Source organism: Podarcis pityusensis (assembly GCF_964106645.2).
Source record: "Podarcis pityusensis genome assembly, chromosome: 2".
In the NCBI taxonomy this organism is placed as follows: Eukaryota; Metazoa; Chordata; class Lepidosauria; order Squamata; family Lacertidae; genus Podarcis; species Podarcis pityusensis.
In genome coordinates, this window is record NC_138029.1 from 22,162,299 (window position 1) to 22,182,126 (window position 19,828).

The 19,828-nt window shown below is 45.2% G+C and overlaps 1 protein-coding gene across 1 annotated transcript; it reads left to right on the forward strand.

Annotated features, from left to right (window-relative positions):
- Positions 1 to 384: 384 nt before the first annotated feature.
- Positions 385 to 19,396, forward strand: LOC308471032 (transmembrane protein 198-like). Its single transcript, XM_080994918.1, has 5 exons — positions 385 to 562; positions 8,125 to 8,362; positions 11,926 to 12,501; positions 16,568 to 16,716; positions 17,808 to 19,396. Exons 2-5 carry the CDS (start codon positions 8,182 to 8,184, stop codon positions 17,952 to 17,954), a joined length of 1,053 nt encoding a protein of 350 aa, XP_080851044.1. The 5' UTR covers positions 385 to 562; positions 8,125 to 8,181; the 3' UTR covers positions 17,955 to 19,396.
- Positions 19,397 to 19,828: the final 432 nt, after the last annotated feature.

Below are 19,828 nucleotides of genomic sequence, written 5' to 3' on the forward strand. Positions count from 1 at the left end.
TCTGCAGGACAATCAAACCATTCTCTGCAACTGGAAGGAACCAACCCTCTCGCCCCCAAAAAGAGAGGGGGTGGGGGGAATAGACCATTCTTTTTCAGCCGCGGCTTTCCGCGGATTCAAGAGCCCCGTTTCCCTTTTCTTGCTCTTCCCGCTGCCCCTCTTTTTTTTTTGGCTAGAAACATGGAGAAGGAGGCGGCGGTTAGTTTCTCCTTTCTTTCTGGAGACCCCATTCTGTTCTCCCTCGGGTCGCCCAGCTTCTCCGCTGGCCCCGCCCAGCGCTTGATGAGGTCACTCTTCAGCTGTCGTGGGGGGGGGGGAGGAGATTATTTTGCCCCGAGTTTTTTGAACTGGAGGAAAGGGGGGCTAAATCGGGGGTGGGGTCTGTGCGGGGGAGAGAGAAGAGGAGGAGGAGGAGATTTGATCTTTTATTTAGGCACCTCTTTTGCATGCTCTTTCAGTTCCCAACAGTTACTCTCCGGAGTGGGTGGAGCTGGTGGATGGGATGGTTCTTTTGCAAACCAGTCCCGTCTATATGCGGTGGTGGGAACCCTGCTCTGGACTGGTAAGTTATATCGACCAAGCGGCTGATGTACTTTTCTTTTCCGGTGATGTGGAATGGAAATCCGGACTCCCTTAATGCTCCGCGTTAAAGCTCCAAGGGTGGTTGTCTCGCGCGTCCGCCCAGCCCCTCCAAAGTCAATATAGTTTTTTGTTTGTGTCTGTGCGTGCGCGCTTCAAAAATAATGTTTTTGGGGGAATGTTCTGCATCGTTTCAGAAGGTCTTTGCCAACTTGGAAAGTTGGCTGGAATTCAGATCAGGGTGACTGGAGGGAGGTGACTGATCTCTGAACGAGATTTAAGATGGGTAAAGGGGGGGAGGCAGACCAGCAACAGTTCTCTCCTCCCAGTGTCCGGATTATTCTGTGAGTCCTTCTGAGCTTCCGTAGAATGCATTCCTCAATTTAATATTTGGGAAGCTTTTACCACCGAGTTCAGAAAAGAAAAGAACGAGGGCCAAGCAGGTAGGAGCCTCCTCCTACCACTGTCCGTAATTTGATTGCTTTATTTTTTATTTTTATGGCTCTCTAGTCTACCACTTCTTCAGCAATCCTCAGAACTTTGTTGCGAGCCCTAAATTTTAGGGATTGCTTGCTAAGCCTTCCACCCACCTCCCAGATTCCCAGCTGTGTCCTTTCTTCCCTCCCTCTGAGCTCAAGCAAGCTAATGGTATTCTAAACTGATTCTTGTTCTCTGATCCCAAAGGGAATATTTCCGTTAAACTCAGCACCGTTTTCCTGTCTGGGAGTCAAGCCATGGCTGGGGCGGTTTGGGGGGGGGGGGAGACATATGGGGAGGAGACAGCAGCACCTCTGTAGCCAATATTGTATATACACATACAAATAGCCAGGATTTCGGGACCCACTGGTTCAGCTGCCGTCCTCAACGTGGCACACGTGCGTGAGTGGAATATTGCGTGTGAAAATGCTGTGTGTGTGTGTGTGTGTGTGTGTGATGGGAGCAAATATATTCAGGGAGTTTGACTAAGTTTTGATCCGAACTAGGGCTCAGCCCTGAAACTGGGGCAAGGTCATCATACTATACATACAGATGATAGTAAAGAAAAAATGCTTCTGCATATTTGCAGAGTGTTTTCCCCTTTAACTACCCTCCGCTCACCCAAATTAATGCCGCCTTCCCTCGCGTCCCCTTAAAGGAGAGATGGGCTATAGCTTTCAGCAGATGAGCTCTGACACACGTCCTGAAAGTTCAAAAACAAGGCTGCAGCCCTATATGTACTTTCCTGGAAATAACTCTTCTCTATAGATATCTCTAGCATTGTGCTGCTTCATGCCATTTTTTTTTGCAGGGGAATTCTCACTTAATAACTGGCACAAGAGTTTCATGCAATTTCCTATGTGAAGTTACTGTGTACCATGTATAACCAAACACCGTGCGTGCCACCCGTCTGTCAGTCGTCGTTTCCCGATCCGCACAATTTGATAGGCGTCTGTTTATGATAACCACACCTGGCTCTCCCCATCTGGCTTTGGTGTTGTTTTCCTGCAACGAAATGCGTATGACTCAAAGGTACTGTCCTTTGAATTGCATTAAGTTGCTTTAGCCATCCTGTCACATTTAGGATGATTTTAAAAAAGTGGAATTTTAAAATCACTTCAATGCACATTAGTGACTGAGAATACTGAAAGGAGCGGCGAGAATGGTAGAATAATGGAATCAGGTGTAATCTTTGGTTGATGGTATAACAGAATTGCAACCTACAATTAATTACTCATGGCTAGCTGAGTCTGCTTCATCACCTTGCGCAGGTGAGAGGCATTCTTTGTGAATACGTCTCCTGCTTCTTATGTAGCTGTGATCCCTTCCTCTCACGACTACCTTGTAATATTTCATTGCCCTGTTGTAAACACTGGACTAGACTAAAGGCCCTTCGAGTGAAGTCTTACGTTCTTACAGGTTTTAGGTTTGTTGAATTTGTGTACCTCGGGTTACAGACGCTTCAGGTTACAGACTCCGCTAACCCAGAAATAGTACCTCAGGTTAAGAACTTTGCTTCAGGATAAGAACAGAAATCACGCGGTGGCAGCAGGAGGCCCCATTAGCTAAAGTGGTGCTTCAGGTTAAGAACAGCTTCAGGTTAAGAACAGACCTCTGGAACGAATTAAGTACTTAACCTGAGGTACCACTGTATTGCTTTCCACAAAGTCCCCAAGTGATTTATGATAATAAAATGCACTAATAAAAACAGGTAAACGTATTGAAACATAACATGAAAACATCCCGTCATTAGTGCTGCTGAGAAAACAACAATGTATTTGCTTGGAGCTAAAACAAAGAGAAAGTTGGTGCGCGGTGGACCTCTTTGGAGAGAGCATTCTATAGATGGGGAGGCTACTGCAGAAAGACCACTCTCTCGTTCCCATCATCTGGACCTTCCTTGGAGGTGGCGTACAGAGAAGGGCCTCAGATGACTGTTCTGGGATCTGGGCAGGTTCTTATGAGGAAAGCTGAACCTTTATGTACAGGAGTCCTGAACCATATAAAGAAGTGGTCAACCAAATGCCTATTTGAAGCCCACAATCAGGGCAACAGCAATCTTCCCATTTGTGATTTTCAGCAACAAGCAAAGAGAATGAAAGTCCCTCTGGGTTGCTCAACCAGATGCCTATAGGAAGCCCAGCGGGCAACAGCACCTTCTGGTTGCTATTCTCCTGGTACTCGGAAGCACCCTGCAGATGTTGCAGAGAGCCATTATGAGCAGTAGCCACTTACCCTCCATGAATTTGTCTAATTCTCATTTAGAGCTGCTCAAGCATCTTTCTTCAAGGTCCTGGGTACATATGACAGAATTAGGGACAACATTTGAGGAGCATCACTGTGCAACTCAGTGTCTGGCTGTCCTGTGCCCTCCACCCAAAGGTCTGCACCCAGGATAAATGTTCCACTTGTCTTCTGCATTGACTTTGGGTGAAAGTTCCCCCCCACACCCCCCCCAGCATTCCTGCTGGCCATCAGTCTCCTTGCCAGCTTTACTGGTTATTTTAGAGGCCACTCCATCAAAGTATTACACAAAGGGAACAGTGGCTGGGTGTAGGCAAAGTCGCCAACTTTTAACTGTAGAACACAACACTCCACAGAAATCAGGAAATTTGTTGTCATGTTCTCAGGGAGACTGGGATGCTCTGAATGATGGGGCATTTCTTGGAGAAAGGGGGCACTTGGCAACCCTACTGACAGGGAAGTCTTGGGGCCTGTCTAGATTTCCTTGCCTTTCACCCAGGGCCTGTACGAAAAATGATGGATACCTTCTCCCTTGAAGCTGGGAAAAGAGCCCAGAAGTTCTGGCACCTAGTTCTGTCTCTTGCTCCAATTCACTAGGCTTCCCCTTCCCCTTCAGAGCTGGGAATAGGACCTAGAAGCCATGGCTGGTGACCAAGTTTAATAGTTGTTGAATTTAGATGTAATTGTTGACTTCCACCTCTTTGTGTCTCTTGACAGCCCCCAAACTATCCCCTTTCATCTCTCCCTGGTGCAAGGGGAGGGGGTTAAAGGTTGTATGTGCAAGCTTTGGCTTGGGTTGTATGTGACGGATGCCAGATTGGGGAAGAGAGGGGAGGAATAATCCGTTGCCAATTCCATCTGGGTGTTTTGGGGGGTGGGAATGGAGATTAGTTATGCTTTCCACCACTTGGGTCATGTGAACAGCTTAACCCTTGGGGAGCGGGAAAGGGGGATAGGAAATGAGGTGGGCAGGGCCTAGAGGACATAATAAGAAGAGCCTACTGGATCAGGCCAATGGCCTATCTAGTCCAGCATCCAGTTCTCACCATGGCCAGCCAGATACCTGTGGGAAACTCACAAGCAGGATTTGAGCACAGGAGCCCTCGGCCCACGTGTGATTTCCATCAACTGGTATTCAGAGACATACAGTGGTACCTTGGGTTAAGTACTTAATTCGTTCTGGAGGTCCGTACTTAACCTGAAACTGTTCTTAACCTGAAGCACCACTTTAGCTAATGGGGCCTCCTGCTGCTGCCGCGCCACCGGAGCACGATTTCTGTTCTCATCCTGAAGCAAAGTTCTTAACCCGAGGTACTATTTCTGGGTTAGCGGAGTCTGTAACCTGAAGCGTATGTAACCTGAAGCGTATTTAACCCGAGGTACCACTGTGTTGCCTTTGACAGTGTAGGGAAACCCTCCTCAGAGCCAGCGTGGTGTAGTGGTTAAGAGCGGTAGTCTTGTAATCTGGGGAACCGGGTTCGCGTCTCCGCTCCTCCACATGCAGCTGCTGGGTGACCTTGGGCTAGTCACACTTCTCTGAAGTCTCTCAGCCCCACTCACCTCACAGAGTGTTTGTTGTGGGGGAGGAAGGGAAAGGAGAATGTTAGCCGCTTGGAGACTCCTTCGGGTAGTGATAAAGCGAGATATCAAATCCAAACTCCTCCTCTTCTTCTTCTTCAGCTTTTGCCAACTTTTCATTCTTAATCACTTTAAAGGCTGCTCTGCCATCTTGTTTATTTCAAGCACCAACAGAACAAGAGTTTGGACTTGATATCCTGCCTTTCACTCCCCTTAAGGAGTCTCAAAGCGGCTAACAATCAGCCTGGTTCCATCCCAGTACAAGTAGAGCCCATTCCTTTTGGCTTCCAGGACCTCACAACTACATTTCCCCGTGTCATTGGTTCCAGTTTGCCAAATGACCGCGGACTACCGCACTATGTAGGTGATGGGCAACATCCGCAACCTTCACATCAGGCAGTAGGGCTGGGCGATATAATAATAATAATAATAATAATTATAATAATTATAATTATAATAATTTTATTTATATCCCGCCCTCCCTGGCTCAGGGCGGCTAACACCAGTAAAATTACAGTAAAAACATAATAGGGGGGAAAAACCAATTTAAAATACAGGTTAAAATGCAATTAAAATGCAGCCTCATTTTAAAAGTAGCCCTTAGATCAAAACCATAAGGGGAGGGAAACATAAGGGTCAGACTGAGTCCAAACCAAAGGCCAGGCGGAACAGCTCTGTCTTGCAGGCCATGCAGAAAGATGTCAAGTCCCGTAGGGCCCTAGTCTCTTGTGGCGGAGCGTTCCATCAAGTTGGGGCCAGTACTGAAAAGGCCCTGGCCCTAGTTGAGACCAATCTAACCACCTTGCGACTTGGGACCTCCAAAATGTTGTCATTTGTGGACCTTAAGGTCCTCTGTGAGGCATACCAGGAGAGGCAGTCCCGTAGGTACGTGGGTCCTATATCGTCCAGAACTGGTTTGATGTCCATATCACGATATCGGTTTCATAATTTTTGACCTGGTAATATATCATGAATCATGATGTGTGTGTGCGTGCTAAAATCACAGTGTGGGAAAACCATGAAGTCAGCCAATGCCTCTTCATAGCTTCATCCTTGTTTCATACATTGCGATATATCAGTATATTGCAATGTTTAGCTGGTGATATATCACGAAGCTGAAAACCAGATATTGCCCAGCCCTACCAGGCAGGCAATTTACTCTGCAGTCTGTATGCCCATCACACACCTGTTTATGTTCTTAATGACCGCCAGGATCCCTCCACCCACTAAAGAAGTATGCTCAACACAAAAAAGCTCCTCTTTCTCTCTCTTTACCATAAGTAATCATATACGCTTAAATTTATGTCTCTGTCCCTTTACCTGTCTTCCCCCTAAACTGAGAAGCTTAAGTGTTGCTTCCCCCCTTGATTGCTTTGATTTCCTTTTTCTGACCTTTTCTAGCTCTAGGGAGGAGACACTGGGGGACTATTGATCAGTTTCACTCCTGGTTCAGAGCCAGTAACTTAGATTTATTCAATAAGCAAATATGTGGTTATATCCTTATGTGTAGTGGAATTACCCTGTTCTTGAGGTTTGGGCTGAGGAGTGCTGGGAGGGACAACAGAAATCTCTCTTCCTCCGCCTCCCAAAATAAATTTCTTTAGTGAGATTGGCTCCATTATTATCAAATAATGGAGGCATATAACTTGGATAAAAAACTAGGCTTCCAGGTGGAAAAATCAAAGTTGGAAACAGAATTGTTAGACTCTAAAGTTAAGAATTTGTCAAGAATGTATAACTTGCTGTTGAAATGGAATACTCAAGATGAAATGGTGAAATCTGCTATGATTAAATGGGCACAAGATGTTGGACATAGTATTATGATGGCCGACTGGGAACAGTTATGGACCACTGGTATGAAGTTTACGGCATGTAATGCCTTAAAAGAGAATTTAATGAAAATGATTTATAGGTGGTACATAACACCAGTCAAGCTTGCAAAAATCTATCATTTGCCCGATAACAAATGTTGGAAATGTAATGAAACTGAAGGTACATTCTTTCACCTTTGGTGGACATGCCCAAAGATTAAGGCATTCTGGGAGATGATCTATAATGAAATGAAAAAGGTATTTAAATATACCTTCCTGAAGAAACCAGAGGCCTTTCTCCTGGGCATGGTCGGCCAACTGGTGCCAAAGAAGGATAGAACTTTCTTTATGTATGCTACAACAGCAGCAAGAATACTTATTGCAAAGTATTGGAAGACACAAGATCTACCCACCAGGGAAGAATGGCAGATGAAGCTGATGGACTACATGGAACTGGCAGAATCCGAGGCCAGGGAGAAGAGTTGGTGGAAGAAGATTGGAAAAAAATTAAAGTATACTTACAGAAACATTGTAAAATTAATGAGTGTTAGAAGGATGCTGGAATGAAGCTATATGGTTTTAGTAGAAATGCAACAAAGAATTAAGTAAAAGTTGATTGATATCGGGTTAAAATGAAAAAAATTAAGGTTAGACCGTTAAGATAAATTATAGAAAAAAAATTGAGAAAGATGGGAAGAATTTGCTGAAATAGTGAATTGAACTAGAATACAAAAAAGGGGAGGTATGAGGAGGTCGATGAAACAAGTAAAGGAAAGGTAAAGATATGGAATATTGGATGTGTGTTTTAGTTTTTTCTTTGTTTCTTTTTGCTGTATTGTATTGCTCTTCTATGTTTTTTTTCTTTTTTCTTTTTTATTGTTGTCTTTTTTCTTTTTTTTTGTAATTTTTTAAACTTTTAATAAATATCATTTAAAAAATAAATAAATTTCTTTAGTGACAGAGGTGCAGTCACAAATGTAATATTATAATCCTAATTTGTATCTCTGAGGAATATTTCTACCTATATGTACTGGGCAGTTGGCATCTTTTTTTATTATGTTTTCTCACACATTTTAGCATCATTTTGATGCCCTAATATGTGTTCCCTTGTTATGCTGTGCTCTTCTTTCTCTAATCGCATAACTGCCCCTAAACAAAAATACGGTACCTGGTGGGGTTTGTGGCTCCGTTTCAGCTGTGCCACCACAGCTCTTTCCCCCCACGCTCTCATCGGACATTCTTTGCACTGCTATCCTCCTCCAGCCCCATCTCTCAATCTTCCCCCAGGCTTCCTAAAGGATTTAGATCTCTGATGGCCCCTGCTGTGTTCCTGTAGGAAGAGGAGTTGGTTGGTTATGGGTTTTTCTAAAATGCTCAAGTCAGGAGCATTTGGTATTCTTCAAGCTGAAGGTAAACCTCTCTCCCTCTCTTGCAGGCTGTCCCTCCTGCTTGGATGGCTCTTCAAAGCTGAGCTACATCCCGGCTGACCAGCATGGACCCAACTCCGTTGCTTCCAGTTACTCCTGACCCCCGGGGCTTTAATGAGGGGGCAACAGAGCCCAGCGATCCTGCCTCCGATCCCTGCGCCCTCCTTTCCGAAAGGCACTATGAGGTGTTTCCCTGTGTGATCTGTGGCCTCTGCTGCGTTTTTGGAGTTGTTTACTGCTGCTTTGGTGAGTAGAAAGGGGAAAGAGACAGTTCTGTCTCTGAGCCCATCTCAAACTTCACTTCTCTTTCCTTTTTCCTCTGTTCCCAATGGGTTGTTTACATGCACCAGGGATAGTGGTTGGCACCAGGGCTGGATTTAGGTTTGATGAGGCCCTAAGCCCAGGGGTCAGCAACCTTTTTCAGCTGTGGTCAGGTCCACCTTCCCTCAGACCATGTGGTGAGCCAGATTATATTTTTGGGGGGGGAGGGGAAATGAATGAATTCCTTTGCCCCACAAATAACCCAGAGATGCATTTTAAATAAAAGCACACATTCTACTTATGTAAAAACACACTGATTCCCAGACCGTCCGTGGGCTGGATTGAGAAGGCGATTGGGCTACATCCAGCCCATGGGTTGCCTACCCCTGCCCTAAGTTACTGAAGGTAATGGGGCCCTTTCTATGTCCAGCTATCCTTTGTCAACAACAAATTGTTGCTGTTTTTTGTGTTGAATATATGCTATATATGCCCATTACTTAATCATAGGAGACTACACAACACAAAACACTGTTGCTGTATGTACCGTATGTTTTATTTTATTCTGCCAAGAGAGCGGGAGAACTCTAGGATGTTTCATTGAACGTAATCGTGGTTCTAGGAAATATACCTGAAACACTGAAAAATTGTCGCATTTTCCCATTAAGTGAACTGAGTAATTAAGAATATAAGTCACAACTGGAGACAAAATATTTGGGGTCTTCCGATCTGGGGTAGGTTAGGCAACCTGAACTTTGCAAGGGAGATAGAGAGCAGAGTCTATTGTGGAAGGTTGGTGGCTTATAAGTGATGACTTATTTGGAACCTAACTCTGGAGGCTGAACAAAACCAAGTATTAAGAGTTTTAAATGATCCTGTCACATGTACTGACTGATTTGGGCATTTTAGCCTTCAAAGAGTGAGGAACAACGGGGAGGGAGAGAAGAGGGTTATAATTTTTCATTGTCTTTTTCATTTTTTTAATGCTGGGGGAATCAGAGTTTTGTTTTCTTTAAAAAGTCAGAAATTCCACCTCTTCTTCCCTGTCACCCTGCAAAAATTCCAACAACCTCTCAGTCCATGTTTTGAATTACATGAAATAGCCAAGCTAATAAGAACTGTGTGTCCTCCATACTTGACCTATTTCAAAAAGCAACAAGTAACAAGTTGTCCTCCAGTAATTGTGATAACAGTGAGTCTGTGTCATAAAACTTTTATTTCTTGATGTTTACAGAAGGACTATTTCCCTACACCCCCCCCAAAAAAAACAAGGTAGCTTTTCTTGCCATGTTTTCAGTCCTAAGAGATTCTAGCTTAACCATCATGAGAATTTAGATGCAACCTTTTTTCAGTAGCCCCTGTCTCGGAATATCCTATTGACGAAATATAGCCTCCCCCTTTTCAAAGATTTCCTCTCCTAAACTTGGTGTGTGCAGAAGCCCCCAGATTCCGTCTAGGACATCTTCCTTAAAAAAAATATTTTAAAATTAATACTTTTCAGGTTTATACATTTCACTGATTTTACAATCATTTTGACATTTCAAAACTCGACTTCTTTCCTCCTCTTTCTGCGGTTCCTTAAATTTATTTTTAATATCTTCTGCATATCCAAATTAACTTAATTTGCTCACTTATTCATATTCTTTAAATATATACTCTTATGAAACTGCAGGTTATTACAATAATCCTGCCGATGCTTTTATCTGTTTACAGTTTATCTGTAAATATTCAACAAACCATTTCCATTCTTTTATAAAAAGTTTGTTATCTTGATTTCTTATTCTTCCGGTAAGTTTTGCCATTTCTGCATATTCCATAAGTTTTTGTATCCATTCTTCCTTTGCTGGGACTTCTGCTTCTTTCCATTTTGGGGCGAGTAACATTCTTGCTGGGACGCGGGTGGCGCTGTGGGTAAAACCTCAGTGCCTAGGACTTGCCGATCTTATGGTCGGCGGTTCGAATCCCCGCAGCGGGGTGAGCTCCCGTCTTTCGGTCCCAGCTCCTGCCCACCTAGCAGTTCGAAAGCACCCCTAAGTGCAAGTAGATAAATAGGTACCGCTTTATAGCGGGAAGGTAAACGGCGTTTCCGTGTGCTGCGCTGGTGCCGGCTCGCCAGAGCAGCTTCGTCACGCTGGCCACGTGACCCGGAAGTGTCTCCGGACAGCGCTGGCCCCCGGCCTCTTAAGTGAGATGGGCGCACAACCCTAGAGTCGGACACGACTGGCCTGTACGGGCAGGGGTACCTTTACCTTTAACATTCTTACTGCTATAGTAGCATACATGAATAAGTTTCTATACAGTTTAGGTAGTTCTGTCCCTATTAATTCCCAAAAGAAAAGCTTCTGGGGTTTATTTTAAGCAAACATTATTTTAAACATCCTTTTCATTTCATTATATATCATTTCCTAGCAAGCCTTAACCCAGGCATGTCCAAAGTCCGTTTCGGGGCCTAATCCGGCCCTTGTGGCAGTATATATCCTAGGGTAAAATCCTTTTAAAAAGTACAACAACTTTGGGGTAAAATACCAGATGTTCACTTCATCAAATCTGGCCCTCTTTGGAAAAAAATTGGGCACCCTTGCCTTAACCTTACCACAGGACCAGCTAAAGACTTCTGTGACTTCAGAGAAGAATGGAAACCTTTTTCAGTCTATTTAAAAAGACAACAAAATGAACTGGATTGCTTGGCAGGTTTTGAATAAACATACACAAATTAATTGGGTTAATATGATGGATGGATAATATAAGGATGTATACAATTTTATAATATGCAGAAAAAAATAGGAGATGAGAAATCAGAGAGAGGAGTTGAGGGAAGTCCTGGGGGGCAGGGAGTTTGTTGGGGAGGTGGGAGGGGGAAAAACAATGAAGATGATTTTTATTGTTGATTTGTTATGGCCTCGGTCCAGTATACCTGAAGGAGCGTTTCTACCTCCATCGTTCTGCCCGGACACTGAGGTCCAGCGCCGAGGGACTTCTGGAGGTTCCCTTACTGAGAGAAGCCAGGTTACAGGGAACCAGGCAGAGGGCCTTCTCGGTAGTGGCACCCGCCCTGTGGAACACCCTCCCACCAGATGTCAAAGAGAAAAATAACTACCAAACTTTTAGAAGACATCTAAAGGCAGCCCTGTTTAGGGAAGCTTTTAATGTTTAATAGGTTATTGTATTTTAGTGTTTTGTTGGAAGCCGCCCAGAGTGGCTGGGGGGACCCAGCCAGTTGGGCGGGGTATAAATAATAAATTACCGTATTTTTTGCACCGTAACACTCACTTTTTTCCTCCTAGAAAGTAAGGGGAAGTGTCTGTGCGTGTTATGGAGGAAATGCCTACGGGTGGCATGCCTACAGATTTTCCTCCTCTAAAAACTACGTGCGTGTTATGGTCGGGTGCGTGTTATAGAGCGAAAAATACGGTATATTATTATTACTATTATTATTTTGAATTTGTTAATATTTTTCTTAAAAAAAACAACCTTACTACAGGACCACCACATATGATAAAAAGAACCTTCTTTCTCCCCGCTGCTAAACTTGGCCCTCTTTCTGTTGCTAGGTTACCGCTGTTTCAAAGCCATCATGTTCCTCTCTGGCCTGCTCTTCGGCTCGGCCGTCATCTTCCTGCTTTGCTACAAAGAGCGCATCTTGGACACGCAGCTGAGCCTGGAAGTCAGCGCGGGGATTGCCCTGGGCATCGGCGTCCTCTGCGGCTTAGTCACGATGCTGGTGCACTCGGTTGGCTTGTTCCTGACAGGTCTCCTCCTCGGCTTGCTCCTGGCGACGGCTGGACTGGTGGCCACGGAGCCTCTGTGCCAGCTGCCTAGCGCCTGGGTCCCCGCCGGCTCGCTGCTGGGATCAGCCCTACTGGGTGCCGTCTTGGCCTTGCGCTGGCAGAAGGCCCTGACGGTGGTCTCCACGGCGGTGTTTGGGGGCGCCGTGCTGACCCTCTGCTTGGACTACGCTGTGGAGAACTTGGCGCTGGGCTACCATGTGTACGACCGCCTCCGCCTGGCTCCCCCTTCCCCGCTGTGCTGGTGTGGCTGGGCCGTGCTGGCCACGTGGCCCGTCCTGGCCTTGATGGGAATGCTGCTGCAGTGGAGAGTGACCGCAGAGGGCTTCTCTCACACAGATGGTGAGTGGATGGCTTTAGGACCATGCCGAAGGAGGGGAGAAGGTCCAGTTGTACTGGGCAGGGGGCATTCATGGCAACCTGCCTGGGACCCCCCCCCCTCAAAAATTATAATGTACAGTAGTACCTCGGGTTGCGTACGCTTCAGGTTACAGACTCCGCTAACCCAGAAATAGTACCTCGGCTTAAGAACTTTGCTTCAGGATGAGAACAGAAATCGTGCAGCGGTGGCAGTGGGAGGCCCCATTAGCTAAAGTGGTATCTCAGGTTAAGAACAGTTTCAGGTTAAGAACGGACCTCCAGAATGAATTAAGTTCTTAACCCGAGGTACCACTGTATTTACTTTTATTTTTAGGTTTTTAGGCTTGATGTTATGTTATTAATATAGGAAATAGCAAAGTGGGTGAAAAGAGAAACATACCAGAAGCGGAAGTTGGGGGAAGCCCTGGAGGGGACGGAGGGAGGAATATATAATATACGTTAAGAAATTGAGATGTGTGTAATGAATGAAAAAGAAAAATGAATAAAATAAAATAAAATCTGGAGGCAGGTCTGTACCTGCCTACCTCCTGCCCAACGAAATGTGGCCCATTTTTGTAAGAGACTTTAGTAGCAGACAGTGTGCGAGATTCGCCAGGCAGATTTTGCACCCGACCAAGTGAAGATGTTTGGCTGCCAATATGGTGCCTGACATCTCCACCTTCTGAGGATCATTGGCTCTGGACTAGTTTCACACACTTAACGCCCCATCCTGTGGAATTCTCTCAGTTATATTTTTATCTGCGCAATCAGAATAAATTTCTGGAACCAAAATGCTTTTTCTGTGCGGCCTCAACAGGAGCAGTCGCGACAAAGGAAAAAGAGGTTGTATACATGTGGACTGTCCCTGGATCAAGTGACTTTTCTCCTTTAAGTTCTCAAAAGTTCTTAAGCTAGCTCAAGGTTGTCATCTGAACTAGCCAGATATTTAACCGAGAATCAATAATAATAATAAAAAAATTAATTTATACCCCGCCCTCCCCAGCCAAGACCGGGCTCAGGGCGGCTAACACCAAATATAAAACAATTGATTGAAATACAACTTAAAAACAAGATTAAAATACAACATTAAAATGCAGCCTCATTTCAGCAGAAACTCAAAAACTTTTTTGGGGAGGAAAACGTCAAGTCTTCACCAAGGCTAACTATCCAGACTGGTCCTACGTGGGGCAGAAAAAAGCCAGGGAAGTCCCCAAGTAGGAGTTCCGTCACAGAAGGAAAAAAGAAAGAGGGGGAAGGGATCAAGTTAATTCCAAGCCAAAAGCCACTTGGAACAACTCTGTCTTACAGGCCCTGCGGAAAGAAATCAGATCCTGCAGGGCCCTGGTCTCATGCGAGAGAGCGTTCCACCAGGCCGGAGCCAGTGTTGAAAAGGCCCTGCCTCTGGTTGAGGCTAATCTGACCTCACAGTCAGTCCATCATTTGAAAAGAAAAAAAGAATTTAGAGCCGTCTTGCCCCAAAATGGCAACTAGACAAAATGGCAACTGTTTTGGCGACTGTAACCTTGGTTTAAGGAGCTATTTGGCACCTAGAGTTTCTGACGCTGGTAGTGGAGGGAAAGTTGATGGGCAGCAGAGTGCCAACAGTCATAGAGAGACAGGGAGGTATGTTGCACAGTTAATCACTTTTTCTTCTGTCCTTCCTTGTCCCCAAAGGCCTCGTGCAAATCATTTCTCAGTCGTATGACACGGAGTGTCGAGAGTGTCAAACAAGGACTAGGGAGACCCAGTTTAAATCCCCAATTGGCCCAGAAAGCTCACTGGGTGATCTTGGGCCAGTCACTTTCTCTTGGCCTGAGGACAGTAATTGTGGCAGTAAGATTGGGGTTGGGGAAGAGGATGAGAGCCAAGAACAGCCCTCTGAGCTACATGGATGAAGGGTCTGGTAAAAACGTAGTAAATTAATATTACTACTACTAAATAATAGCTAGATAGTATTGGGGATGATTAGGAGACACTGTGTGAGTGCCTGGAGGCGGTTGGAGGATGGATGGCGGCTAATGGATTGAAGTTGAGTCCTGACAGGACAGAAGTATTGTTTTTGGGGGACAGGGGGCGGGCTGGTGTGGAGGACTCCCTGGTCCTGAATAGGGTAACTGTGCCCCTGAAGGACCAGGTGTGCAGCCTGGGAGTCATTTTGGACTCACAGCTGTCCATGGAGGCGCAGGTCAATTCTGTATCCAGGGCAGCTGTCTACCAACTCCACCTGGTACGCAGGCTGAGACCCTACCTGCCCACGGACTGTCTTGCCAGAGTGGTGCATGCTCTAGTTATCTCCCACTTGGACTACTGCAATGCGCTCTACGTGGGGCTACCTTTGAAGGTGACTCGGAAACTGCAACTAATCCAGAATGCGGCAGCTAGACTGGTGACTGGGGGCGGCCGCCGAGACCACATAACACCGGTCTTGAAAGACCTACATTGGCTCCCAGTACGTTTCCGAGCACAATTCAAAGTGCTGGTGTTGACCTTTAAAGCCCTAAACGGCCTCGGCCCAGTATACCTGAAGGAGCGTCTCCACCCCCATCGTTCTGCCCGGACGCTGAGGTCCAGCGCCGAGGGCCTTCTGGCGGTTCCCTCATTGTGAGAAGCAAAGCTACAGGGAACCAGGCAGAGGGCCTTCTCGGTAGTGGCGCCCGCCCTGTGGAACGCCCTCCCATCAGATGTCAAAGCGATAAATAACTACCTGACATTTAGAAGACATCTTAAGGCAGGGAAGTTTTTAATCTGTGATATTTTACTGTATTTTTGGTTTCTATGGAAGCCGCCCAGAGTGGCTGGGGAAACCCAGCCAGATGGGCGGGCTACAAATAATAAATTATTATTATTATTATTATTATATCCATCATTACTTTGCTCAGACTAGAGGAATCTGACAGACTTGAAAAAAATTCAGAGTTCTCAAAATTCTGAAGAATGCAACATTATGTGGCATGATAACAACTGTGCAGAACTCTGTTCGCCTCCCAGCACGTAAAAGAGAGAGACTTGTTTGGGACAATTTTTTTCTCCTTCCTCCCCACCTCCACTTGACTACATTTGATTCTCTGGTCAGGAAAGGAATTCCCCCATAGCTGAAGAGTGAGAGCGTTCATTTTCTTTCTTAGCATTGTCTCTCCTTTTTTAAAAAAATTAAGATATATAGATATATACACACACATACACACAGTCATGGGAAAAGGAAAGTGCATCCCTCTTTGAATTCTGTGGTTTTACATATCAGGACATGGTGTAATATGTCCTGTGTTGTTGTTCATCTGGGGTTGTATTTACCTAATTTTAAGACCTGCTAAGGAACAAATGATGGTCTTGATATGTAAAACCACAGAATTCAAAGAGGGTGTACAGTGGTACCTGGTGAAACGCTCTGCCTCATGAGACCAGGGCCCTGCAGGATCTGATTTCTTTCCGCAGGGCCTGTAAGAAAGAGTTGTTCCTCCTGGCCTTTGGCTTGGAGCCAATTTGATTCCCTCCCCCTCTTTCTTTTTTCTTTTTTCTTTTTTCTTTCTCCTCCTGTGATGAGGCTGCATTTTAATATTTTAATGTTTCAATATTTTAACGCTGTATTTAAATCTTGTTTTTAAGTTGTATTCATTCAACTTGTTTTTATTATTGCTTGTTAGCCGCCCTGAGGGAGGGCGGGGTATAAATAAAAATTATTATTATTATTATTATTATTACCTCGGGTTAAGAACTTAATTCATTCTGGAAGTCTGTTCTTAACCTGAAACTGTTCTTAACCTGAAGCACCACTTTAGCTAATGGGGCCTCCCGCTGTCACTGCACCGCCGCTGCACGATTTCTGTTCTCATCCTGAAGCAAATTTCTTAACCCGAGGTAATATTTATGGGTTAGCGGAGTCTGTAACCTGAAGCGTATGTAGCCCGAGGTACCACTGTACTTTCTTTCCCTCATGACTGTATATATATAGAGAGAGAGAGAAATACACATATGTATAAATTTGTATTTATAAACTAGCCTTCTTAGGAGTAGTCTCCCTCTGCTTTCTCACACCTCTTCTCTTGCCCAGTGGTCCTGAATCGACGCCAGAAGCAGCTGCAGCTCTTACGGATCCGGCAGCGCGAAGCCAAGAAGAGGCAGAGCCAGCTTCCTCAGGATGGTTCGTACCGGCATAAGCCCAGCGCTGTCAAGCGCTGTGCAGGAGATGTCCTTGCACCGGTGAGTGGCTGAAAGAGTTCCTGTCACAAATGTTCACGATCTTAACTCTTGACCCCCATTTGCAACACGCAGTGCCAAACTCATGATCCCAGCTGCGTCGTCGCCTTCAGAATGCCCCTTTGGCCTTTCCCTGGCATCTTCTCAATCCTCTGGAGCAGGTGTGGGGGAACTTTTTCGCCATCTAGCTGTTCCTCAATTCCCCAACAAGCATGGCTAATGGCCGCCAGGGATGATGAGAACTGAAAAGGTTCCCCATTATGGTGGTTCATAAAAAACTTTTTTTAAAAAATGCCTGCTCCAAAGGTCTTATCTCACTACACTAGGGATTATATAGCTATATCTGAAATTTCATGCATATCAGTTAATATCTTGACCCTGCTCCACAAAAATAGCTGTTTACTTGACCGTTTTCCTATGTCGTGAAGGCTGAAATTTCAATATTAACTGATATGCATGAAATTACAGATATAGCTACATAAGACCTTTGGAGCAGGCATTTAAAAAAAAAAAGTTTTTTTTATGAACCACCCTATGCCCCATGCCTACTCTGCAGCCAGCCAATGGGAGTGTGGACCATCACTCCTTTGCACACATCTCCTCTGTCCCTTCCCCCTTCCACCCTTTACATTTTTTTCCCCCCCACCCTTTACATTTATAACCGGTGGCATAGCGTGGGTTGCCAGGGCCCGGGGCCGCACGAGATGGGAGAGAGGGAAACACATGAATGGTCAACTGCCTAACCGCGTCTGTATCACCCAGGAGATCACAGCCACAGAGAAAAGAGATGTTCTGTTGTCTGGAGAGGTTGGTTCCTGGTTCGCATGGAGAAGCTGGTTTCAGTGGAGCCCAGCAACAGAAGCGCGCAGCTGTACTGAGGCAGCACTTGGTGTCAAAATCTTTCGCTCCTAATAATTTTGCAACCGCCCCTGTGACCCTGCCCCACGCTACGCCACTGTTTATAGCTGAGCATAAGGCAGGTTCTTTGTCAATGTGGATTGGCTCCTAATGGAGGTGTGTGGGGAGGGGTTAATATGTTGTTCCCCTTTCCCAGTTCACGCAGTGACATTCCATTCTTTTTCTCCACCCCAAAGAGTTATATTCAGAGCCTGCGTGACCGCCAGCAACTGGGAACTGGTACTTCGCTGAGCAACCTGAGTGCCAGTGCTCACACCGCTGTGGACCTGGATTACGACTCTGGCTCGACTGTTCCCCTCACCACACCCCGTGGCTGCCTCTGAAGGGGATGGTTTCTACTTCCGCCTGTGCCTTAAGCAGGGACATAGCACAACTCTGCCCTCACTGGGGGGTCTGAATATTTTTGTCCTGTGCAGTCGCTTGACTGATATGCAAGCACCCTTGGCTAGCCTGCTATATATATATTTTTAAAAATGTTCTAAAGCAGGCAGTTTCCTTTCCCATGAGGGGAACTTGAGGCCAACAATGTGACTGAATCAAAGTAGCAGGAAAGAAGGGATGTTTTTAAATAGAAAAACAACAACCACAACAACACTATTAATTTATTCCCAATTAAGTCAAGTGAAAGAAGCAAGCCATCTTCTTCTGTAGGGTATCTACAGCTGCCTTGCAAGCTATGCTGCAATGAACCGGTTCCCTCTTAAGGTGGCTGTCCTTGACTTTGAAGCTAGTATAGTATCTGTCCTCTGCGGGCTCAGTTAAGCCATAGACATCCCCTCTTTTGGGGGATGAAGGGGTTTATTTGCCCTAGAGGTCTAGAACTAGCAACAGGGTACTTTGATTACCTTTTGGCTTAGATGAACAGCCCTATTTTACCTCGGGGATAAAATAGCTAGGGGGTAACTTGAAATCTTCGCACCACAGGTTGGTGAGGTAAATGGTTCTGATCTATGGTGCTTTTCACAACATTTTGCTTTTTTTTGTATGTGGGTCAGGTGGCAGAATCTTGTGAGTAGAGTCGCCATTGAATTATTCTTTCTCTAGGGCAGTTTGGCTTGCCGATACAACGTGCGTAGGGAACATTTGGACCGTCCAAAGTTATTTGAACTACATCTCCCTTCATAGCAAACATGGTCAATGGCCTATCAAGGGATATGGGGAGTTGTAGTTCAGAAACACCTGAAGGCCCGAAAGTTTACCACACCAGGGTTATATAAGAAGGAAAAATTGTGCTTTTCTCTCCCCAACCCCCATCAAACTCAAAAGTTACCTTCCCAGATCCTGTTCAGTCATTCATAAACCCTTGATTATGTTATGAGGGGGATAGCAGAGTTCGCAAATAGGGCCCCACCTTCCCGCTCAAATGGCTATAAGTGTGTAAGGGAAGAATTCCCCCAAAGGGCTCTAAATATCATCCAAAGTGCCTTTTCTCGTCTATACAGAGCCTTACCTGCACTGAAGTGGCTTTCAGTTTAACCTGACTGTGGTGCTTTTTGAAAACACGTAGAGAAGGATTAAAAACCATTCTTTTTATAAAAAAAAAGAGAGAAAGAGAGAGAAAGATTGAACTCTAAACTGTAGGCTAACCACCCAGATTTCAATTCCTAAACAATTAATCTGAATTCAGTGAGTACACAGTGGGTTTGAATCCTGGTCAAGAGACCTGTTTTGTTATAGCAGATTGTTTCCTGTGGATATTTGTTGTTGTTACTGTTTTTATAACTTCTGCTTATAATACTTAACACTGATACATTTGTGCTATGCAGTCTGTCTCTATAATCACTTGGGTCACACTATAAAGAGGTTGGAGTTGGGTGAAATGGGGGGGGGGAGAGAAAATGGGGTGCAGCAGGGGGTCAGAGCACAGATGTGTACACACATCAGATCCAGCGGATTGGATCCTTTTGAAACTATAATTTTCCCATGGATTTCTAATCACATCTCTCTCTATCATTGACTGAACTGTAGAAATCACCCATTTTTACAGAGCAGCCTGTAAAACCATGGATCTGAGACATAAGGCCTTTTTTTTAAAAGGGCTCTCCCTCAAAATTACAAAAATTATTGATTGCCCCCTGTATGCAAAAGAAAGTTGGGGGGCTGGTTCTTACTCCGTTGACATCCACAGTCACACACTGCATTATTTTTACTCTCTTTCTGCCCGCGTCCAAACACTGCTGCTGGGCATGTAATATCA

What these genes read in the sequence shown, in the direction of transcription:
- LOC308471032 (XM_080994918.1), top strand. Translation starts at nt 8,182, where the DNA reads ATGGACCCAACTCCGTTGCTTCCAGTTACTCCTGACCCCCGGGGCTTT. An exon ending in AGTTGTTTACTGCTGCTTTG is followed by an intron (nt 8,363 to 11,925) that starts GTGAGTAGAAAG and finishes TTCTGTTGCTAG; the next exon opens with GTTACCGCTGTTTCAAAGCC. An exon ending in GGGCTTCTCTCACACAGATG is followed by an intron (nt 12,502 to 16,567) that starts GTGAGTGGATGG and finishes TCTCTTGCCCAG; the next exon opens with TGGTCCTGAATCGACGCCAG.